At 40.7% G+C, this 25,248-nt stretch overlaps 1 protein-coding gene across 4 annotated transcripts in view; it reads right to left on the bottom strand.

Annotated features, from left to right (window-relative positions):
* Window positions 1-25,248, bottom strand: part of TBC1D30 (TBC1 domain family member 30) — a 98,848-nt gene that overhangs the window by 17,945 nt on the left and 55,655 nt on the right. For all 4 annotated transcript variants that reach the window (XM_054025646.1, XM_054025655.1, XM_054025665.1 and 1 more), the window contains 6 exons: window positions 22,929-22,990; window positions 22,419-22,484; window positions 15,457-15,582; window positions 12,653-12,838; window positions 8,410-8,578; window positions 5,481-5,649 (listed from right to left, as the gene is read on the bottom strand). In XM_054025646.1, the coding sequence (XP_053881621.1) occupies window positions 5,481-5,649; window positions 8,410-8,578; window positions 12,653-12,838; window positions 15,457-15,582; window positions 22,419-22,484; window positions 22,929-22,990 (778 nt within the window). The remainder of the gene's footprint in view (window positions 1-5,480; window positions 5,650-8,409; window positions 8,579-12,652; window positions 12,839-15,456; window positions 15,583-22,418; window positions 22,485-22,928; window positions 22,991-25,248) is intronic.

Here is a 25,248-nt window from a genome sequence, read left to right as displayed (position 1 = left end):
GAGACTTTCCTGGATTTCTAAAGACTATAGACACACTCACTAAATTGCAATCTTATAGGGCTCGTCTTCATGAACAGCGCTATCGCAGCGCAGCTACGCCGGTGCAGCTGCGCCACTGTAGCACTTTAGTGAAGATGCTCCTAAGCCGACGGGAGAGCTTCTCCCCTCGGCAAAGTGAATCCACCTCCCCAAGAGGTGGTAGCTATGTCGGCAGTAGAAGCTCTCCCGCCGACATAGCACTGTCTACACTGGGGGACTAGGTTGGTATAACGTCACTCAGACGTGTGGATTTCTGACACCCCGGAGCAACATAGTTATACCGATACAGGTCGTTGTGTAGACCTGGCCTTAGCCTCCATGCTACCAATTTAAATCTACTGACATTGAGGGGCACAGAGATGGTACTGTTTGAGAAGAATTGTGTCAATGGAAGGCTTCCAACCCTGCAGAAAGTGACTTCCATTGGTCGGTAGAATCAAGGTCTCCTGGGCCAGCATGGAATAAGTAGTATCTTTCTGGCAACTCTTGACAGAAAAGGTGTGGTGGGGTGTCCACCCCACACAAGTCTGGAGTGGGTTAATGTGGGCCAGAAGGGGCCAATTAATCTTATATGCTGCACCTGGAGGGAAACCAGAGCTTGATAAGCACTGATTGCAGATGAAGCCCAGTGAGGGGGGGGAGGGGAGAAGAGCTGGGAGAAGAGTATAAAGCCAGGAAGTGAGAGCAGGAAGAGGCTGCAAGGAGGAGCTCTTCAGTCACTCCCTTGAGAGGAAGAGAATTGGCCAAGGACAACGAGGAGATCCAGGGGAGAGTAAGCTCTAGGGTCCTGACACGCACCAGGGATTTTGACAAGAGGTGCAACGTAGCCACACTTTCAAGCAGAATAGAAGTTGCATGTTGTGTCTCGAGGCAAAGGGGTCTAATTTGAGAAAGTGCCCATCTGGATAACATGATATTGAACATCTGCTGATCCAGCTCCATTTGGTCAGTGACAGACTTCCTACTGAGCCAGTCTGTCTAGGAATTCAGTTCACTGACAATAGATCCCGCTTTGAATGACTCCTTTTGATCTCTAACAACAATAAGACTTTTTCTGCCTCCTGGCTCAGCAAAGAACTCCAGGTGTCTTCTTATTTTGTTTACATAGGAGTTCTATGTAGAGCTGCTTCTGATATGAAGGAGAATCTTTACTGCCTTGACCTTCACAATTTTTCTCTCTACATTGTTGAGCAGGGAGGAAGAAATCAATTATGGAGTGGTATTCCTGGAATTACAACAAATTAATCTTTCCAGATCATCTGTGACGTCCAGCAGCCACTGAAAACATTATAGCCTGCCTCCTATAAAGGAGAATGAGTATAGAAAGAAAACCTGAGTCACCTACTGTGGGTGTCTAAGTTTAGGAGTTGTCCTAGGAATCTGGAGCTGCTACTTCTAACTGAAATGTCAGGACATGTTAGCTGAAATGAAGGCCGATCAGTGCAAAAGAATAAAGACAGTAAGTTTTTCATACAGTGTTCAAAAGTACACGTTCATTACATGCATGTGATATTACAGCAAGGCTTAACAGCTACTTCGGTTTCCAGATACTTGATTCTGACAGTTTATATCTGACGTCGGTCTATGTATGTACAAGATCAGAGGCCAGAAAAGCAGTGCTCCATTTCCTCCAAAACAGCACCTCCATGAGCTACTGAAGACTTGAGTGCAAAAGGCTGACATTATTCTACTTTTATTTCCAGACATTTCTTTTGTTGTTACTACTACTACTACTACTAGAGATTGAAAAATTCTCAAAGAGAAAGGAGAGAGACAGTTATAGGCTAAGGGATTAAATACAAGATTGGAAATCTGCCTGTGCTCTTGGGAAAAAGTCATTTCACTTATTTCAGTTTCCCAATCTATAAAGTGGGGATAAGACATCACCTGCCTACCTTACAGGGTTGTTGTGAGAATTGACCAATTCTTACTATAATAAGTACAACTATGAGTTAAATATATAATTATACTTCTCATGAGAAGCACCAATGTCTGCAATCCATGACAGAGCTTAGGGCAGCAGTCCTACGCATTTACAAATTAATTCATTTTAGACAAAAGCAGAACATCATGAGTCTCTGCATTATTTCAAAAGAAATTCATTTGTGAAAGATCATTTGAAACTAGATTGCAGAGGTGGGCTAAAACTGTCAAAGATAAGACCATAAATAGAATTGTGACTATAGTATACTGTTACTGAGAGTGGTAATCTATTAAAAATTGCCTTCCAGATAACACCTACCTCATGTGAAGGGAAAAAAATATGTTCTCTTCTTCCAAGGAAAACTGCATGTGTTTTATCCTCCTCCCTTATCAGTGACACTGAAGTTTCTTGCCTCCCTTCCTCCTCTAACCCTTCACCTGCTCCAGTCAACCCATCTCCTCCTGCCTCATGATATTCCTTTTGCCCACTCTCCATACCACCCCTTTCTCCTTAACCTCTCACTCTCATTAGGTTCCTTTCCCTCTGAACACAAATGTGTTATGGTCTCCCCCATCCTAAGTAAAAGCACCTCCTTCTCCAACTAACACCCCAGCTCTTTTCTCCCCTTCACCTCTAGATTCACCGAATGTGACACATCTACAATCGTTGCCTCAAGTTCCTCTTCCCCCAGCTCCAACCCTGATCTATTACAATCTAATTTCCTCTCTCTCTACATGCTACTGAAATAAAAATCACGAACAATCCCTCCTCCGCCAAATCTCAGAACCTCACCCTCTTTCACCTCTTGGCTGCATTTGACATGGATGCTCAGAATCTCCTTCTTGAAATCTGGTCATTTGGCTTCTGTGACTCTGTCCTTTCCTGCTTCTCCTTTTACATCTCTGGTCACTTCGGTATCTATTTCTGTGGCAGTCCCACAGAATTCCGTCCTTAGCCCACTCCTCTTCTCCCTCATGCCTCTTCTCTGGGTGACCTCATTTTCTCAAACAGCTTCAACTACCACATCTGTGCTGATGACTCTCAAATCTGCTTTTCAACTACCTGACTTTCAGTCCTGCATTGCAGCCTACCACTCTGACATCTCTTCCTGGCTGGCAACTGTAACTTAATGTCCAGGCCAGGCCAAAATCTTACTGTTTGTTCCTCCATCTCTTTGTCTACCCAAAGAGAACTCACCCAAGTCCTCATCATCTCCTGTCTCAACTACTGCATACTCCCCTCTTTGGGCCTTCATGACACCCACTTCATTTTCCTTATGTCCATTCAAAATGTTGCTGTTAATATCATTTTCTTTGTCCAGCATTCTGACTATGTCACTTCTGTCTTTGAGTCTTTCACTGGCTCCTCCTCCAGTACATCAAATACGAGCTTCTGGTCCTTACCTTTAAGGCCTTTCACAACATAGCTCCTCACTTGCTGGAGGATTCTCAGCGATTTGAAGTCTTTAAATCATGATTTGGGGACTTCAACAGCTGAGTCAAGGGAGAGAATTCTTCCAGGAGTGGGTGGGTCAGCTTTTGTGGCCTGCATCATGCGGGAGGTCAGACTAGATGATCATAATGGTCCCTTCTGACCTTAGAATCTATGAGTCTATTAGTATCTTATCCTCCCAATCCTTTCTACTCCTATTTAGCCAGCATCTCTTGCCTATCTGACTGTTTCTCCCGCAAGTACTGTTGAGCTTTGTTCCATGCTGCCCCTTACGTTTGGAACACCCTGCCCAAACTAGCCCATAAATCCTACCCTCTTCTCCAAGTCCCTCATCACAACCTACTTCCACCAGGATGCCAGCTAACAATGACTATAAAGATGCCCTGTATGATTTCTGGTGTTTATCTTATTTATTTGGCCTTTGTAAAACATGTTCTTGTTAATGTTTCCCTCAACCGCCTGCTGCCATTCCTTCCAATTGTTTGTTATTTCCACTTTGTAAGTCTTGTCTTATTTAGATTGTATGGTAAACTCTTCACATCAGAGAACTTCATTTATTCTATGTTTGGATAATACCTAGCAAGAGTGGGCTCTGATCCTGACTGAGGCCTCTAGAATTCCAGGTGAAGTGGGAAGTCTGTGCACAGAGGTCCTGTGGGACTGGGCCCATTGTCTGTAGATAACATAATACAAAATAATAATAATGCTATGTCTAGTTTATTCTGAATGTAAACAGCTCAATTCATGAATAAAGCCTGAGTAAGAACAGTTCTTAGCTAATTATTCACCATTTGCCAGTTACAAAAAAAAAGAGTAATTATTTTTCAGATTAAACATGCAAGATACAAAACCAAATATAATGTAAAAGCACTTCCCTGTGGTGCTGAAGTTTTAAGTGGTAATTTATTTTGCAAATTTAGAAGACCTCTTGGGATACTGCTGCATATCTTTAATATTTTAATTTTAAATGAAAGGAAAAGGTTTGTTGCCAGGAAGGTAGGCGTTGCTGAGTATCAAAGAAAAAGATTGGATGCAGCTGCTGAATCCAACAGACTTTTCCAGCTGACACTAGTAGATACTTGGCCTGCTCCTGCTCACATTTCCCAATGAAGTCAGTGACAAAACTCTCATTAACTCCAAAGGGATTTGGCCCTCTGTTTGGAATGTAAATATTTGCAGTGACGAAAGTAGTAGTTCAGAAAAATTATTCCATTACAAGTATCCTTTTTTTAAAAAAAACACCTAGATTTGTATTCATGATTGTTCCCTTACAAAATGAGACAGCTTGCATGTTGCAGATTTCTTAGCACCTATACATTACCCTTAATAAAATCTTGGTTAAAAATGTTCTTTAAAGGAATTGCTTCCACAAATAGTTTCTAGAAAACTTGTTGGTTAACACCCATTCACCAGGCAACGCACTGTATAGAGGAACAGATTGAGGCTTGTAATGAGCTGAGCACTACTGTAACCACACTTTAGCAACATATGTTTCTTCCTGAAAAGAAGCACAAATTTTAACAGTGAGGGTAATTAACCACTGGAACAATTTACAATTTACCAAGAATTGTGGTGAATTCTCCATCACTGGCAACTTTAAAAATAAAGATTGAATGTTTTTTTCTAAAAGATATGCTCTAAATAAACAAGAATTAATTCAGAGAAGTCCTACGGCCTGTGAATCTAATGTGCCTTTCATCTAGTACAGACAAGGAGCCTCTATGCACAGAACTCCCATTGATTTCACCTAGAATTGTGTGTGCAGTGGGCTTACAGAATCAGACCCAACATTTAAACATATATTATATATGCTAGGTAATTAAATATAGAAATTTGATAGTGAAGACCAATAAGTCATCCCACCCTTCTTTCTGCCATTGCCAGACGGTTCCCTAGAGTACATTTTATAGAATGCTATATTGCAACCTTGTACATCTATTTTAAAAGTAATAGTTTCCTGCAAGGCCATGTCTTGTTTTACCTGGAATTTCACTTCAGAAAAATAACACGTATTAAAACCATATATGTTGCATGCATTGCACAAAAAGAAAGAAAAGTCACTTACTCGCCTAACTTTGCCCAGATAGCCAGTGCTACTCTCAGTATAACTTCAGAACCTTCAAAGAATACTGAATCCCAGATCTTTAAAACTGTATGATTAGGAAGGCATGTAGCAAAGAGGGTCAGGAACCACTGCATTGTGAAGACATTGGTAAGTGGGGGTTCATAGCCTCCTAAAATGGAAAAATTAAGATAGCAAGTCATTCACAACTCATTATTCCCCAAAGTTACTTTATAAATGTTGTGCGAACTGGTGCAGTGCTGCATTCTGAAGACTGCCAACAGTTCCAGGGCCTCTGCTGCTGCTCAAAGCTTTCCCAGTCTACAGCTGTCTACAGGGTTCTGAATAACAGCAGTGAAAAGTAACATGTCGAATCACTCTGCTGCAGTGTAGGAAAACTGAGACTATGCCTACACTAGAGACCTTACAGTGGCACAGCTGTACCGATGCAGTTGTGTCGCTGTAAGATCTCCCATGTGGCCACTCTATGCTGACAGGAGAGAGCTCTCCCATTGACATAATTAAACCAGCTCCAACAAGCAGTGGTAGCTATGTTTTTCCACACCCCTGAGCAACATAAGTTTTGCTGACGTATGTGGTAGTGTAGACATGACCTGAGCAGCAGCAGAGGTGCTGGTGATGTCTGTAGGTCCCAGAAAGTAGCATCACTTAGTTAATACCCATTTCATATTTGGAAGGAAGGTTTTTATTGTGATTGTAGGGTACAACAGCTAAATTTTTTTTAAAATAAAACTCAAATTCTGCAGAAGTTAATGACAATTGTCCAAAAAAAATTCTCCTACTTGCCCTATGGGGAATCGTTCTTTTAAGTCCTGTCTATTGTATTAAAATCCTAGTGTCCTGACTCAGCAGACACAGCTGTAATGTATTTGGTTTTCCTTTTGGTTTGTTAGCACTTTCATAAAAGATTTAATCCTTCAGTTTAGAATTCTGAAGTTTCACTTTCTGGTGCTTGGAGCATGTTTCATGAATTTTGGTAGTGTGGATTGATTCATAGAGGGTCAGCAATGCTCCCCATCACCCTCCAAAATTACTTGATCACCAAGCCAGCAAACATGAATTAAAGGCTTTTTGTTTATCTGTTTTTATACTATTCAGGCAGCTATTCACAAGACTATCTCCTAGAAGACTCATTCTTTACAGGGGTCTTCGTAATGTTCAGGGACATTAAATTGTAGAATAAACAAAAAACTATATCTTGTTAAGGAAAGAACGTTCTGAGGAGTGTTATGTCTCAGAGCTCAGGGTGCACAGCCATTTTCAGACAACAAAGATCAGCTCTCAGATTCAAGGACATTTTACACCTGTGTCACTAGGCATCTAACCAGAAAAATAACAACCAGACATAGGCGTGCGCAGCCCATTTCATTAGGGTGTGCACCCAGGGAGCCCCACCTTAGCCCCGCCCCCACCCTGCCTCCATCCACTCCCTCTTACTTCCCGCCCCCTGACTTCCCCCCTCAGAACTCCCAACCCCCTCTGCTCCTTGCCCTCTGACTGCCCCCCTAGGACCCTACCCCCTACCTGTCCCCTAACTGCCCCAACCCTTATCCACACCCCCGCCCCCAGACAGACCCCCGGGACTCCCATGCCTATCCAACCGCTCCCCGCCCCCTGACAGGACCCCCAGAACTCCCAACCCATACAACCTCCCCTGCTCCCTGCCTGCCCCAACCCCTCTCCACACCCCTGCCTCCTGACAGCCCCCCCAGAACTCCCGACTCATCCAACCCCCCCAGCTCCTTGTCCCCTGACCACCCCTCCAGAGACCCCCCCCACCCTAACTGCCCAGGACCCTCCTTGCTCCCTGTCCCCGACTGCCCTGACCCCTATCCACCCCCCGCCCCCTGACAGACCCCGGGACTCCCATGCCCCATCCAACCCCCCCTGCTCCCTGACTGCCCCCTCCAGAGACCCCGCACCCCTAACCACCCCCCTGGGATCCCACCCCTTATCCAACCCCCCTGGCCCCGGACTCCTTACCATGATGAGATGAGGTTCCTAGCCTCCCCGTGGAGCTAAACACTGCCCCGCGGGAGTACGCAGCCCCGGCCCCTGGAGCGCTGTGCGCACGGCAGCATGGCTCCAGGGGAGGGGGGAAGGCAGGGGAGGGGCCAGCGGCTTGCTGCGCTCGGCCGGGTGCTCCGGCCCAGGAGCGTAGACCCCGCAGCTTGCCGCGCCAGGAGAGGGGGGCTATTTGCCCACCCCTGCATTAGGGTGTGCCTGGGCACACCCCGTGCGCACACCTATGCAACCAGACATGATCTACTGCCATGAATCAGTCTTCCCACAGAATAACAATTCAAATACAGATTCCACCAAGAAACTGAAGAGGACATCAAAGGCCATGCAATTAGGCAGAGAACTTTCCAGGACATCCACTGTACTATGCTATGTGATGTAGTATTGTCAGATACATAATTTATGGCACTGTCAACCCAATTCTGTCCACAGCTACTTATGGGGCTAAAGTATCTCCTCATTTGCTTCACCTGAAAGAGCTGTTGGTTCAAGATACAGTTACCAGTATAAGAACAATCTCCTGTCATGTTAACTATGTTAGTCAATTAGTAAAAGGTCAACTGTATCCTTACACAATTTTAAAAAATGTAGTTGCTCTCAAAGTTATAATACACCTCTATCCCAATATAACACGACCTGATATAATACGAATTCGGATAGAACACAGTAAAGCAGTGCTCCGGGCGGGCGGGGCTGCGCACTCCAGTGGATCAAAGCAAGTTCGATATAACGCAGTTTCACTTATAATGCGGTAAGATTTTTTGGCTCCCGGGGACAGCGTTATATCGAGGTAGAGGCGTATATACATCTTTAAACCGCTGTGTTTTTAAAAATTATGCTCAATGAGGCAAATGTGAAAATAATTCAACACCATTTTTGTTGAACCCACCTCTACTTTCCCTGTTTGCAGCTCTCTGAAGCGTATCCAAATACTGGGACAGTTCAGGAAGTTTCATTCTTAAAAGATCTCGGAAAACAGCCATATCCACAGACAATGCACGAAGATTATTGACAAAATAGCTATCAGGCAGTACTTTGTCGATTAGGTAAATCATGATCTGTAAGAAAATGAGAAAAAGATCAGTCAATCATTTAGGATTGATAAGGAGAGAACAAATGATCTTCCAAGAATAGCAAAAACTCCAATTATAAAATATAAAATGCACTAAAATGTTCTATTCCACTGAGCTATAGCTTAGACACTTTGGCAAAATGTGCCTTAGGTGTCTGATGTTTAATTCAAGAAGGCAACATTATTTTAAGCCAGGACTGGCTCCAGGTTTTTTGCCGCCCCAAGCAAAAAAAAAAAAAAAATGCGGAGTGCTGCCCCTTGAAAAGTGCCACCCCAAAGACCCGGAATGCCGCCCCTTTAGAAGTGCCATCTCAAGCACATGCTTGGAACGCTGGTGCCTAGAGCTGGCCCTGCTTTAAGCATCCGTAGACATTCCAGGTGCAGAGCACCTGTAGGATTGGGTCCTAAGTGTCAACTCTTCAACAGCAGCTTGCACTGCTAATGGACGAGTCTGGATAACTTCAAAAAAAAAAAAATAACAGGATGTAAAAGACTAATAGAAGCCACACCACACAATAATTGAAGTAATATTCTGTTAATCAAAGCCAATTTTTGATACTTCTGTTGTTGTATGTGCTAGTGAGATGCTCTGAATTATTTAGGAAATTCTTAAATCCATTAAGTCTGTGCTGTTTAAATGTCACAAATGGAAGACTTGCTATCCAAGTCAGCATCTAAATTACTGGCAATGTATGTGATGCTGCTCTTTAGAATGCTCTTCCTGCATTTTAGCTGGTGTGATGTGTTATTGTACATTGCACTTCATCTTGTCCTTATACATGGTAATAAACTGAGCAATATAACAATGCACAGCTCAACAAATATGTTTAATTATACAAAGAAGGCCACTATATTGACAATAATTTACCAACTGATTATGGTGAAATATTTAAGGATCATAAAATGAGACAAATATGATTGCTACCATCTCGATGGAAATTGTTATATGCCAGTATTTAGAGCACTGATATACCACCTGCCCCTGCAATTTACATACAAGATGTTTTTGCACTGAATATCTGTCTTCCCTGCCTGTGACTTTTTAAGCATTTATTAGAAATTTTTACACTTCTACGGATTTCATAGAATTAGCAGAAAAAAGTGTTATATGCAAATAAGCATGACATTTATTTTGCAGCAATACATTATTTTTGTCTGCATGATTCTCAGAACCTCTACTCTTTCTTTGCAATATAATTAAGAGTCCTTTATTTCTCAAAATACATTTATCAGTCTTCTGTTTGCATTAGGATTTTTTTCTCCCTTGTGAAAAAAAATTGTGCCTTATTTCTTTATCCTGTTCCCAAGCCTTTGGAACAAGTAATCTAATCTTAATTAGAACTGTAATATATATCCTTGCAGTTCTGCTAATTTCTTATTACTTCAGTTGTAAAGCACTATATTTAACAAAGCCACATGCGCAATGCGTTCTATTTCCATAATGGATTTTGCTTTAAATACTCCAGACATGAAATAGATAGCTAGAAAGAAAACAAAGCTTTTTATAAGACTTAAATATTCACTTCTGCCTACTTCATTGCCATCAAAAGTGTCTAGGGGTGGGATTTTTTTAAAATAGTGATGTACTTTATTAGCATCCTGTGGTACATTTTCCAGCAACTGGGATATTTCTCACTGGTGTTCAATTCTGTAATTTCTTCCCCATGCCAATCTGTTGTTTAATCTGTTTTTATAAAATCTCTTTAGTATTTTTTTTAAACTAGATGAATCACATGTGTGATTGTGTGAAAAAAAAAAAAAAAAAAACTATGGCACTCTTATCTACCATATCCACTTCTACTTCAGTTAGGTTAATTTCATTTACTGAATTTATAAGCAGTTTCTATCTGTATTGAACTGGAGATTTAACATTAACGTGCTTACTTTAACTAGTGAAGGGTCTTAGGAACTGCTCCTTTAATAAACTGGAGAACATGTGGTTGTCAAAAAATAAAAATTATAATTGTAAATTATTTAGGCAATCACACAAGGCAATTATGTGGGGAGAAAATTATACAAGGCAAATTTTACTCCATGATATATAGTGGAACTATTATAATATTTTCCTAATGTTACAACTCTCTCTCTATAATAAAGCAACATATCAGATATCTATCTAGAAATTTATATGTGCTGGACTTTGACTCTGAGAGCTGTTATTTTGCCCATAGTTTCTAAGACTTAAATATATATATAATAATATCTAGAGCAAGGTAAATATCTCTCAGTATCCGAGAGAGTCATGATCTTTAACAATTCAACCCCCTTGGTAAACTCCTCATTTACATGACTGTACTTTAGGAAGATCATGCATAACACTGGCAAATCTTGGTCCTGGTGCCCTGTAGCAAGGCAGGCCTCAGTTCTGTGGCTTAGACTTTGGATTCTGTGGCACTCTGGAAATATAGCAGCAGCAGCTTTAAATTAAAATGGGAGGGTTCTAAACAATTAAACATGAAAATGAGTAAAACACTCAGTACAACAGCACCCAGGATAATTATTTTGATATTCAATTCTACTTACTTCATGCTGATCTCACACTTTGTTTCAAAGTGCTGAAGATTTTTGGACTGACAACACACAAATTTGTCACGCTAGTTGTCAAGGAAAGTCGGAAGCTTGGGTTGCTAGGAAAAGGGCCAGTTGGTGCTTTGGGGGCAGTTTGGGATTGGCTGAAATTCTGGCTCCATTGAAGCCAATAAGCAACAGAGGGTCCTGTGGCACCTTTGAGACTAACAGAAGTACTGGGAGCATAAGCTTTCGTGGGTAAGAACCTCACTTCTTCAGATGCAAGCAGTTGAGGTGTGAACACCAAGGGAGGAGAAACTGTTTCTGTAGTTGGATAGTATCAGGGGGTAGCCGTGTTAGTCTGTATCTACAAAAACAACAAAGAGTCTGGTGGCACCTTAAAGACTAACAGATTTATTTGGGCATAAGCTTTCGTGAGTAAAAACCTCACTTCTTCGGATGCATCTGAAGAAGTGAGGTTCTTACCCACGAAAGCTTATGCTCCCAGTACTTCTGTTAGTCTCAAAGGTGCCACAGGACCCTCTGTTGCTTATTGGCTTCAATGGAGCCAGAATTTCAGCCAATCCCAAACTGCCCCCAAAGCACCAACTGGCCCTTTTCCTAGCAACCCAAGCTTCCGACTTTCCTTGACAACTAGCGTGACAAATTTGTGTGTTGTCAGTCCAAAAATCTTCAGCACTTTGAAACAAAGTGTGAGATCAGCATGAAGTAAGTAGAATTGAATATCAAAATAATTATCCTGGGTGCTGTTGTACTGAGTGTTTTACTCATTTTCATGTTTAATTGTTTAGAACCCTCCCATTTTAATTTAAAGCTGCTGCTGCTATATTTCCAGAGTGCCACAGAATCCAAAGTCTAAGCCACAGAACTGAGGCCTGCCTTGCTACAGGGCACCAGGACCAAGATTTGCCAGTGTTATGCATGATCTTCCTAAAGTACAGTCATGTAAATGAGGAGTTTACCAAGGGGGTTGAATTGTTAAAGATCATGACTCTCTCGGATGCATCCGAAGAAGTGAGGTTTTTACTCACGAAAGCTTATGCCCAAATAAATCTGTTAGTCTTTAAGGTGCCACCAGACTCTTTGTTGTTTTTGTAGTTGGATAGCCATTCACAGTCTTTGTTTAATCCTGATCTGATGGTGTCAAATTTGCAAATGAACTGGAGCTCAGCAGTTTCTCTTTGGAGTCTGGTCCTGAAGTTTTTTTGCTGTAAGATAGCTACCTTTACATCTGCTATTGTGTGGCTAACTAACACGGCTACCCCTCTGATAATTGAAGCCAATGGAAATTTTGCCATTGACTTCACTGGGGCCAGGATTTTACCCATTATCTGGGTATTTTTGCAAAAATGGTCATCAGTGGATGTTAACAGGGGTGACATTTAAAAAGATCCATTGAGATGGATCAGTTCTCTGTGAGCTGCTGATTTAGGCTGTCTGCAAACTTATGCATTGTTTACACTAAGTTCACCTTTTAAAGGTAATCCTCACTATCACAAGAGTTAGAAACACAGCATGTGGTTTTACTCACTTTCAGGGCATCCCCTTCATTGCCTTCCATTACTTCTAAGATGAGTGCAGCTAGTATATTAAAGCCTTGGCAATATCCAACTGATTTGTTCCATCTAGCATAAGCCAGCAGAACTCGTTTCAACACGACTCGGTCCTGCTCTGCCTCCTGGCCACAGTAAGAACTGCAACCAGTTCGGTGAAGATCCTAAAATAGAAAAGATATTTGAGATGTTCTTCTATTCCACTCCCTTACTTCTTGTCTCCCCCATCCTGCCAAACACACACACACACACACACACACACACACACGCACATCCAATTATGTTCCCACTGTTTGAAGAGATTAATTTTTATTTTAAAATGTTTAGCTTATTGAAGGAATGATGTAGTTTGAGCAAAGGGCTAGAATCCCGGAAAGCCGTGATTTCTAGCAGGAACTGAGCCACCAGCTCTCTTGACCTCCTTGTTCCCGATCAACAGAGCACGAAAATTGGGTGTAAAGAAGACCACTCTAAACCAGATGGTGCATCTGAACTGTCCTAGATAAATAAATTACCAAAAGTATGCCGGTATCTGACTGTCCCTGAAATATCAATAAGGTTACAAGCTATCTTTAAAGAGATAAAATATAAATAGCTGCAAAATTATTTTTAAAACATTCTCATTTGTAAAGTGCTGTTTACTTCTGAAAAATTATCAAATCCAGAAAAAAGTGTTAAAAGAAAGTTGTACCCATATCTTAACCAGAAGCCTAAAAGAGAAATATTACATATCTCCTTTTTTCAAACACTTCTCTGCATAGAGAAAGAATTACAATGTGAATCTTAGTGAATGGAATATCGTGATTTGTTGCCACTATAAAGTATGGAACAAGGTACTAGAGTGGGTGGTTGTAGGCGACTAACATTAAAATTAGCAGCTGCAATTTCAAGTTCAGTTCTAGAGCTGAATATAAATTGTATGCTGTTATACATACTATTTTCTAAAGACTCTTTTTAACACTGTGCTTGAGCAAACCATTAGTCCTTTAGACGTTAACAGTGCATTCTTTGTAATTGCACTTTGTGTTAGCAACTGAATAAAGCCAACATCCTTTTTGACATGCAAAGAGCAAATAGGAATCATTTACATCAAATTGCAAAAATATTGCCAGACTCCTTATTTTTTATGCCAGCAAAAAACACATTGTTCTGGAGGTTGTAACTCATTTGTGAGTGAAAGGCACAAACTTGTACAGCACTTTTAATGTTTAATAAGGCACTGTACAGGCAATATCTATAATTTAGAGTTACCAAGTCTGGGTAGTGTTTTTCAAACAAATATTCAGAAATGTAAGCATCATCACTTAGGTATACTGGTGCTAAAGCAAAGATGGAATTTGGAAGATGTTATTTTCATGAAATGATCAATGTAAAACAGACTAAGCTGCAAGACACTAGAGCTATGTAAACCATAATTTGAACTATGATGTTCTCTTCCCAAAACTGGCTCTTATTTTAAAAAGAAATGAAAACAACTGAAACACATACAGAGTGAAGGATATTTCACTACTGTAGTCTATGTGACAATACGGTCAACTTATTACATCACAGCACCGGTGGATACCAGCAAATAGTTTCTTTATATTATACAAGGTCCACCAAAACCTTAATCAGAAATTTGCTAGACCATTATTAATTCAGCAAGTATGATCCTCAAACGAGCAAACAAACATCACTTTACATACCAGAACATTACATCATCTCTAGGAGGTCTAGAACGTTTCTTTACAAACACAACAAAAACAACTCTGGGCTACAAACTTTACATGAGCGACAGTACAGTGGACAATTGAGAGAATGTAGACAAATACAATATACTGAAGGAAAAGATGAACTACCCTATAACAACTGGTTGTCTCTCTGCTAATAGATGCTAACAAACAAGTATTTTGCAAAAAATCTCTTTCCAATACAGGCTCATATTGTGCCCTCTACATCTGTGCATAGAGGGTCCCCCCCATACACAGATCTCCCCACTCTCCCAAGTGGAAGAGAGGACTCAACTTCCTCCCTGGCACCACTCCCCTCAGGCTTCTTCACAGAGCCAGAGATATGAACTGGGGAAGGACTGGAGACTGAGTGGGCCAGAGGGGCTGTCTCCCAACCAGCTCCACAGACTTTCAGTAAAAATATTATCGAGCCCCAGGATATACTGTCTTTTCCATGTAGCCCTCCCAACTTCTGCCAGGGTAGCACAGGACCAGAGGCAGGAGACCTTTAAGGGACTGAGTTGTAAAGGTCCAGGATTTCTGCATGGACGTGCCTAGAGATCTGCAAGGTTTAGGGACAGGTGATGTGACCATTTCTACAAGATGTCGAAAGAAGCAAATGAGCCTCTCCAAATAGGACTATGTCTGAGGACCTCCACAAAGAGATCCCCACGGAGATTTCCTCCCCCGGCCCAACTCTGAGTGTTGGGAGGGGACAAACTGAGCAGATGGCATCACTGGCAAAGCAAGAGTAAAATGTGCCTTTCATTAACCTCTCTCTCCATTACTTCTCTCTGAATAACAGGAACGCTGGAGGTGGAAATCAGGCAAAAAGAATTTTCTACCAACAGCACTGAAACAAATTATTTTCTTGAATTTCAACAATTAATATGCAAGAATAGGCAAGAATGCCCAGAGGAACAGTAACAAGGAGAAGTACATTTTAGGAATGCAGTAGCAGAAAATTAGACAAATTCAACACCTCCCAAAAAACATTTATTTATTTTCCATGGAGAAATCTTTAAAAAATTATATTTTATGCACACAAACATATCAGCTGAAATGCCAATTACCTTTACAATCTGAATGCCCATGGAGTCATCATCAGGATTACTTCTGTCATTGAAAGTGAAGCGCATAGTTTTATCCCAGTCAATTGCTATACTATGTAGATAGTGATCTGCTAGGGTCAGCCAAACCTAAAGATACATACAACATGACAATAAGATGCATTATTCCATTCCTACTTTAAAATAAGAGCAGTTTATACATACTGGTATGTAATTCTATGAATCTCACCAGTTCTGATTTTCCTTTAGATACAACAAATGCAGAAGGAGGAAAAGAAGGATGTAAATCTTTTCTGTATCTAAACAATTTAAATACAATAAAAGCAATATCCCTGCTTTCTAAAATGCAAATAGAGGGCCCAGTCTTGAAGGTGTTACTCAGGTAGAACTCCTACCGACTTCCAGGGAAACTTTGTGTGAATAAAAACCAAGGCCCCAAAGCGTACTTAAAGTACGCTTTAAACTAGGTTTGACGGGGACAGGTGAGCAAAGCCCACAGGTAAGTGGGGAACATGGAGACCGGGGAGATGGGTCGGAAACGAGAGGGAGTGTGGGCTATATTGTCAGAGAGAAAGGAGGGTCAGGACAAAACTGGGAGGAAAGATCAAACCAGTATCTTAGATGCCTATATACAAATGCGAGAAGTATGGGCAATAAGCAGGAAGAACTGGAAGTGCTAATAAATAAATACAACTATGACATTGTTGGCATCACTGAAACTTGGTGGGATAATACACATGATTGGAATGTTGGTGTGGATGGGTACAGCTTGCTCAGGAAGGATAGACAGGGGAAAAAGGGAGGAGGTGTTGCCTTATATATTAAAAATGTACACACTTGGATTGAGGTAGAGATGGACATAGGAGACGGAAGTGTTGAGAGTCTCTGGGTTAGGCTAAAAGGGGTAAAAAACAAGGGAGATGTCATGCTAGGAGTCTACTACAGGCCACCTAACCAGGTGGAAGAGGTGGATGAGGCTTTTATTAAGCAACTAACAAAATCATCCAAAGCCCAAGATTTGGTGGTGATGGGGGACTTCAACTATCCGGATATATGTTGGGAAAATAACACAGCGGGGCACAGACTATCCAACAAATTCCTGGACTGCATTGGAGACAACTTTTTATTTCAGAAGGTTGAAAAAGCTACTAGGGGGGAAGCTGTTCTAGACTTGATTTTAACAAATAGGGAGGAACTCGTTGAGAATTTGAAAGTAGAAGGCAGCCTGGGTGAAAGTGATCATGAAATCATAGAGTTTGCAATTCTAAGGAAGGGTAGAAGGGAGAACAGCAAAGTAGAGACAATGGATTTCAGGAAGGCAGATTTTGGTAAGCTCAGAGAGCTGATAGGTAAGGTCCCATGGGAATCAAGACTGAGGGGAAAAACAACTGAGGAGAGTTGGCAGTTTTTCAAAGAGACACTATTAAGAGCCCAAAAGCAAGCTATTCCGCTGGTTAGGAAAGATAGAAAATGTGGCAAAAGACCACCTTGGCTTAACCATGAGATCTTGCATGATCTAAAAAATAAAAAGGAGTCATATAAAAAATGGAAACTGGGACAGATTACAAAGGATGAATATAGGCAAACAACACAGGAATGCAGGGGCAAGATTAGAAAGGCAAAGGCACAAAATGAGCTCAAACTAGCTACGGGAATAAAGGGAAACAAGAAGACTTTTTATCAATACAGTAGAAGCAAGAGGAAAACCAAAGACAGGGTAGGCCCACTGCTTAGTGAAGAGGGAGAAACAGTAACAGAAAACTTGGAAATGGCAGAGATGCTTAATGACTTCTTTGTTTCGGTCTTCACCGAGAAGTCTGAAGGAATGCCTAACATAGTGAATGCTAATGGGAAGGGGGTAGGTTTAGCAGATAAAATAAAAAAAGAACAAGTTAAAAATCACTTAGAAAAGTTAGATGCCTGCAAGTCACCAGGGCCTGATGAAATGCATCCTAGAATACTCAAGGAGCTAATAGAGGAGGTATCTGAGCCTCTAGCTATTATCTTTGGAAAATCATGGGAGACGGGAGAGATTCCAGAAGACTGGAAAAGGGCAAATATAGTGCCCATCTATAAAAAGGGAAATAAAAACAACCCAGGAAACTACAGACCAGTTAGTTTAACTTCTGTGCCAGGGAAGATAATGGAGCAAGTAATTAAGGAAATCATCTGCAAATACTTGGAAGGTGGTAAGGTGATAGGGAACAGCCAGCATGGATTTGTGAAGAACAAATCATGTCAAACCAATCTGATAGCTTTCTTTGATAGGATAACGAGCCTTGTGGATAAGGGTGAGGCTGTGGATGTGGTATACCTAGACTTTAGTAAGGCATTTGATACGGTCTCGCATGATATTCTTATCGATAAACTAGGCAAATACAATTTAGATGGGGCTACTATAAGGTGGGTGCATAACTGGCTGGATAACCGTACTCAGAGAGTTGTTATTAATGGTTCCCAATCCTGCTGGAAAGGCATAACGAGTGGGGTACCGCAGGGTTCTGTTTTGGGACCGGCGCTGTTCAATATCTTCATCAACAACTTAGATATTGGCATAGAAAGTACGCTTATTAAGTTTGCGGATGATACCAAACTGGGAGGGATTGCAACTGCTTTGGAGGACAGGGTCATAATTCAAAATGATCTGGACAAATTGGAGAAATGGGCTGAGGTAAACAGGATGAAGTTTAACAAAGACAAATGCAAAGTGCTCCACTTAGGAAGAAAAAATCAGTTTCACACATACAGAATGGGAAGAGACTGTCTAGGAAGGAGTACGGCAGAAAGGGATCTAGGGGTTATAGTGGACCACAAGCTAAATATGAGTCAACAGTGTGATGCTGTTGCAAAAAAAGCAAACATGATTCTGGGATGTATTAACAGGTGTGTTGTGAGCAAGACACGAGAAGTCATTCTTCCGCTCTACTCTGCTCTGGTTAGGCCTCAGCTGGTGTATTGTGTCCAGTTCTGGGCACCGCATTTTAAAAAAGATGTGGAGAAATTGGAAAGGGTCCAGAGAAGAGCAACAAGAATGATTAAAGGTCTTGAGAACATGACCTATGAAGGAAGGCTGAAAGAATTGGGTTTGTTTAGTTTGGAAAAGAGAAGACTGAGAGGGGACATGATAGCAGTTTTCAGGTATTTAAAAGGGTGTCATAAGGAGGAGGGAGAAAACTTGTTCACCTTAGCCTCTAAGGATAGAACCAGAAGCAATGGGTTTAAACTGCAGCAAGGGAGGTCTAGGTTGGACATTAGGAAAAAGTTCCTAACTGTCAGGGTGGTTAATCACTGGAATAAATTGCCTAGGGAGGTTGTGGAATCTCCATCTCTGGAGATATTTAAGAGTAGGTTAGATAAATGTCTATCAGGGATGGTCTAGACGGTATTTGGTCCTGCCATGCGGGCAGGGGACTGGACTCGATGACCTCTCGAGGTCCCTTCCAGTCCTAGAATCTATGAATCTATGAATCATTTCCTGCAGATCCTCCATGTGACTGTCTTCTGTGCCTGAGAAGAACTGGGGGTGCTAGCTATCTTCACAGCACTATCCCCCACAGACATAGGGGTCAGGAATCCAAATGTAAGGGAGAGTCTGATCTGCAAGACTGGTAAAGGTAGGGCCCGATGTTCTGCTCACATCATCCCTTCCACCACACGGTAATCAACAGGGAATCTGTTGAAAAGATAACACAGCCCCAAGCTGCACATTCCACAAACTTTGTGATGGAATGATCTGCTGGAAAACCTGCAAGAGAAACCTTGTACAAGTTCTCTCTCTACTAGCTCTCTTCGGAGGAGGGAGGGTTCTGTTTTTGTTCTGTTTGTTTTTCAATACAAAGGAGCAGGTGATTTGGCCCGGAGGAGGGACTTCAGAGTTGGATCCAAAGAATTATTTGGTTTATACTAAGCTACTGTGACTGTGGCTTCATGAACTGCTGGCATTCAGGTGTATTTTTGAAACATTAGCCTGGTTTCAAGCACAGGGACTACATACATAGCATGCTATGTAGGTTGTGAAGGCTAGGACTATAACAGAGTTTAAAAGAGAACTGGATAAATTCATGGTGGTTAAGTCCATAAATGGCTATTAGCCAGGACGGGTAAGGAATGGTGTCCCTAGCCTCTGTCTGTCAGAGGATGGAGATGGATGGCAGGAGAGAGATCACTTGATCATTGCCTGTTAGGTTCACTCCCTCTGGGGCACCTGGCATTGGCCACTGTTGGTAGACAGGATACTGGGCTAGATGGACCTTTGGTCTGACCCGGTACGGCCTTTCTTATGTTCTTATGTTATGTTCTTATGCTCTGAGGCGCATCTGTGACTCTAGGCTAGTATACAGCCTATGAAGTTAGGCAGAAAATATTGGATTCCGTAAAGAAATGCTGGACTTTAAACAAAGATACAAGGAACCTTAGAGATAGGGATATCATGGCAAATGTCATTATCTCTAAATAACCGGATGAGCCCATCTTTAAATGGGAGATTTCTACATCCACACTAGGAAAATAAAATCAGTGCTTAAAATGGTGGCACATATCAGAAGAGCACACAGGTACAATGCAGATTCAGAACCTATTTGCTAAGTAAGTTTTGAACTCCCATTCCAAATAGACTTTTTGTCGATTATTAATAGGCTAACAGATAACAATTTAGTAAAGAGCATTGGTATATAATTTTACCTAATTCAAGGCAGGGTGGTAGGCCACAACATAACAATGGTTAATAATGACAAAGGATTGCTTTGCAGGAGGGTGGAAGAAATGGTGAAAGGGAAGGGGAGTTGATCTACATATTCTAAATGAGAAAAGCTATTCGCACACTTCCCACAGTAATAAACAGTTAAATAGTCACCTACAGCTTGCAGAATCATAGATTTCCTGCATTTCCCCTTTCCCACACAGTACAGGTCTCTTGTGCAGAGGAACGACTTGTGCTGCTGCTGCACCGTCACACAGCAATTGCTGGTAGGGAGAGCAGTAAAATGAAACTCCAGTAATGCTTGCTGTTTTCATACTCCATTTCTGCTGGGTCAAGAGGAAAAGTGTCCTGTACAAAAGGAGCAGCACGGATACTGTCCTCCACCTGTGCTGGAGGAAGTTAAACCTTTGCCCTGCCCCTACCCACCCCTACCAGCTGAGGAGGATCTCTCACTGGGCTGCAGCCATATAGAATGCTTCTTCCTAGTTCAGCAGAAATGCGAAAGAGTGTGGGGGAGGCAATGCCAGTTTCATTCCACTTGCTCCTCCGGCTAGCTAAACAATGAGTGCATGAGCAACAGCACAGATATGGTCTTGATGAGGGGGAGGAAAAAGAGTCTGTACATTGTGTCACTCTTTGCAAAGCTTCACAGAAGAAGTGACGGAGCAATAGCAGACAGGTTATTAGAGGGGAGCAGGGAGAAAGACTTCATAATAGGGAAGAAAATGGCAGCTGAAAGACTCCAATGTGATGCAAATGGATTACTTATTAAAAGAATTAGGGGGGAATGATACCCCTATGATTGTTTATTTTATTCTCTCTTAATCTGAAAGAGGAAATGGTTTGGGTTGGGGACAGGGAGTGCGGGACTATAGGCTCAAGTGAGACCTAGGTGAACTATGGTTTTAAACTGAGTTAGGATATTAGCAGGTGCAATAGGCCCAAAGCCTGTGACCAAAAAGAATGAGATCATGAGAAAGAAGAGTTGTTGTGTTAAACCTCTAGTGACCCTGTGAAATACCCGTCTTATCTTACTTAAGGTTTGGGTTGAAATAATAGAAATAAAACACAGTTAACTGGGCATGTGCAGTAATTAATTGTAAACAACAGTAAATAACATGTGCAGTAAATAATTGGCTGTATGAGAAACTACTTCATACGGCCTTAGCTAAGGTGCGATAATTTGCAGTGACATCACTTGTTTGTTAAAGGGTATAAAAAAAGTAAACTCTTAAGGGTTCATTGCCAATACCTGCCTGACCATGTTGGGAGTCAACCAATATGGGTCTAAGCATCCTTAGCCCATTTGTAAGGAATCTTGATCATATGCCTATAAATATTTTGTTACGGTTTGGCTGGAGTAAATTGCTATTATTTAGGCTTTGTAGGCATGTTTAGAGTAATTGTTTGCCCTTTGGATTTAATAAAGGAATTTATGGTTAAATTAGTGTCATGGTAATACCCTGCATAAATAATAATAATTCCAACAGGGAGTAAGAAAGGAAAAAGAGAAAGATCCCAACACACAATGTTATATTAAACCATGTATATATATTACGTATGTTTTAATCCTTCTGTAGGGTTGCTTGGATGAAACTGAGGCCAGAATATGTCCCACATTTAGTCCGTACAAAAGTCTATTGTACAAGGTTTTAAATGTTGGGGATATGGCTTCAAATCTTATTTAAGGAAGCATTAAGGTGGATTTAGTGATCTCAATGTAATTCCCAGTGGGTACATTTCTACAGCACTAACCCAGTGCTGTTTCACATTAATAGCAGTCTCTAATGCACATCATTCCTTACCCTCAGCTCCCCTATTATTCCAGCACTCTGCCTTTCCCTGACCAAATGTTTATGTGGGAATTCTTGTCAGCACTATGCCTTGGTGACAGCAGTTATCAACTTCAACTTCATAAACGTAAAGGCTTGTCTTCCCTGGAGGGTTGCCCTGATTTCAGGCATTAATGTTCAGCTATTGGGAAAGATTCATCAGCGCAAACTCTTGGTGTAGACGGAGTAAAGTGGTAAAAGCCAAAATCTGCGCTAGTACAGCTTACCTGAGTTTCAAGAATGAGCAACACCACTAGTGTAAACAGCAGCTTTGCCTGTCTATGCAACAGTGCAGCTCCACAAGCGGCTGGTCCTTGATATTTTTGAACCAACAAAAATCCCCAGTGCATACAAAGCTTAAGACTCTCAAATTCATACCGTCTCTAAACCACATGTGACTGCAATTATCTTGTGAAGTGTACAGATCTACCTACCTTCCTCCTCCACTCCTTTGGTATTCCTGTTGGCAGTCTGGCCACTGCTTTGAGAGCATCATACCACTAAAAGCAAAAACATCCAGCACAGAAAACATATGGAATTAGTTTAATTCAGAAATATGTGAATATGTGCAATATTGCAGGTAAGAAACATTCATTTTATTTCCCATGTTTAAGAAATTACATGCTTAGCTATAAAATGGACCAGTGCCTAGAGTTAATAAATAAACCCTAATTAAAAGCAAAATATAATCTTAGAAGACTAATAATTTATGTATATAACAAAAAATATAAGACTGTGACATTATGAGAATTCTGAGATGTCAGGGAAAACAAAGAAATTGCATTACAATTTCCAAAATGTTAGTTGGAACAAATCTTTATGTAGTGGCAACTAATATACCCACATTAAGATGAAACGTGCATTGCTTTGTTTTGTAAGTAACACAAGTACAGTGAAAAGGAAATTTCAGTCTTTTAAAAACAAGTGAAAATAAATGAAGTTACCTGCTGAAAACCATTTTGACCTAAAGATGGTTCAAGAGTAAACTTCAACTTTGTATCAACCCCTAGAGACAATAGTAAAACAAAGGGGGAAAAAGACAAACCACAATCATGATCACTATTTAGAAAAGGAAAAAAATTAAATTAAGTCAAAAGAAAATACAGAACTCTAAATTGAACTACTGTATGTAATTCTGAATGACTGCATTCTATTCCTTTTTTCCATCAATTCCTGTTTTCAAAGTAAACTGAAGGTGTATGTTAAAAAGTATACATATAACACTTTAAAATGGAATAATCCCCTGTTCAGTATATTACTGTGGTTCAGCATAACATATTTTGCTAAGATCACTGCATACTGAGGAATCCCCTACATGGGCATTGAACACTGTGTGCATATTATGAGAAAGTTAGAGCTCTTTACCTTCCCTCTCTTCTCCAGTGGACTTTTCCATTACCATAGGTTTTATAATAAATAACCTGTTGTAATGGAATGTTATATAAATAAAATAAAAACTTGTTGCAATGGAAAAGTCCACCAGAGAAGACAGGGAAGGTAAAGAGCTCTGACTTTTTCATAATGTGTGCACAGTGTACAATGTCCATGTAAGGATTCCTCGGTATGCAGTGAGCTGCATGACCCTTAAAGTATCTTATGCTAAACCACAGTAATATACTGAACAGGGGATCATTCCATTTTTAAAGCATGATATCTATTTATAAAAATATAAAATACCTTTTCTTTCCATGTGCTTCAATTTATGGATATTAAAACACTGGATGCTCATTTTTATTTTGTTACATTAATAAAATCAGTATATTGCTCAGTATGTAATATTTAATATCGTATCATTTATCCATATTCTGTTTAACTTTGGCTAGTACTCCCATTTAAACTTAAGAATTTCTTCTGGCTATTAATGTTAATTAATCTTTTTAATATAGATGACACATTTTTCAAATGCAAACTCAGGCGTGAGACTAGGATCTCAGGCTTGGCCTGTAATAGATTCTGATTATGGCATCTGGACACACCATAATATATATAAAATACATATAATCTGATTTATGTCATGCATGTTAGATTAAATTAGTCCTCAATCATTCAGAATGTCGCTGTCCAAAACCAAGGTGCTGAACAGTCCAATATTTCATTCTTCACATTCTCTTGCACTGTTATCAGAGGAATGCATACAAAAGAATAAAGCCCTTCTTAAAGACATTTTTCCAGTAACATTTGATTAATGGCACCATGTGTGCTTTGTATTTCATATGGAAACATTTTAAGGTGGTCTTTCCTAAGATACAGATTCATGGATCAACACTTTGTATATAATTTTTTATATCAACGTAAAGAGTTCAGTGCTGCAAGCTGCCAAATGCCTTAAATGTAAGGTAATTCATCAGAAACATGCCACATTTTACTGGATTAGGCCTTGTGTGTTTGGAAAAAAATGTAGTGCCATTTGCTAATGCTTGGTAGTTAAGCTTTGACAGTATTTCCATATGAAACTGATTATGAGATGTTTAGAACATGACTTGGGGGGCGAAGGTGGTATACAAAGGTTTAGACTGAAAGCAAAGTTTAAAAAAAAAAAAACAGCAAACAAATCTCTACCCTAGATTTGGTCATTTTAAAATTGTACCAGGGAATTTATCATTTGGATGCTTTTATCTGCACTGTTCAGCTAACAACAGGTTTGGGGATATTAAAGCATTTGTCTACATTAATATTTTCAATACCTTAAAAAAAAAGGAGATGTTTTTTGAACATTTTGGCGCTTATACCTGGCAATAATTACTTATTAGGATTCACCTCCCACCCCCCGGCACGCAAAAGGAGCCAGAGCACATTTGCTGCAAACATGTGTCAGTACAACAAAACCATGTCTCATCCCTAAACTGTCTATTACTGAGTACAGGAAACAATAAGGAAACAATACAGCAATTTATGTAAATTCAGGCGAATAGCTAGCTGCACTTTTGTTGAAGTGTAACTCCAGATGACACCTTAAGGTAACATGTTCTGGTATCAGCAAAAGGTAGATGCAAGCAATAGCCCTCCAGAATAGTCAGGCACTTCCCCTCAACTTAGTACTCAAATACAGAGAGCATTCCAGCTTTCCAGAGCTTAAAGACCCACCTAATACCAAGGCCTCTGTATTCCTGCAATTTACACAAGGAAAACACCACTAGCAAAGCCAGCCGGGAATAGTGAAGGGTGTGTCTGGACAAATATAATCTTGAAAACAGGCAGAATGTTATCCACCTGGTGTCTGAACCTCAAGATCAAAGACCCCAGACATGGAAGCAGATACAGTGG

Source organism: Malaclemys terrapin, chromosome 1, assembly GCF_027887155.1.
Source record: "Malaclemys terrapin pileata isolate rMalTer1 chromosome 1, rMalTer1.hap1, whole genome shotgun sequence".
Taxonomy (NCBI): domain Eukaryota; kingdom Metazoa; phylum Chordata; order Testudines; family Emydidae; genus Malaclemys; species Malaclemys terrapin.
The sequence above is the reverse complement of the archived record's forward strand: the minus strand, read 5'-3'. Positions and strand labels throughout refer to the sequence as shown.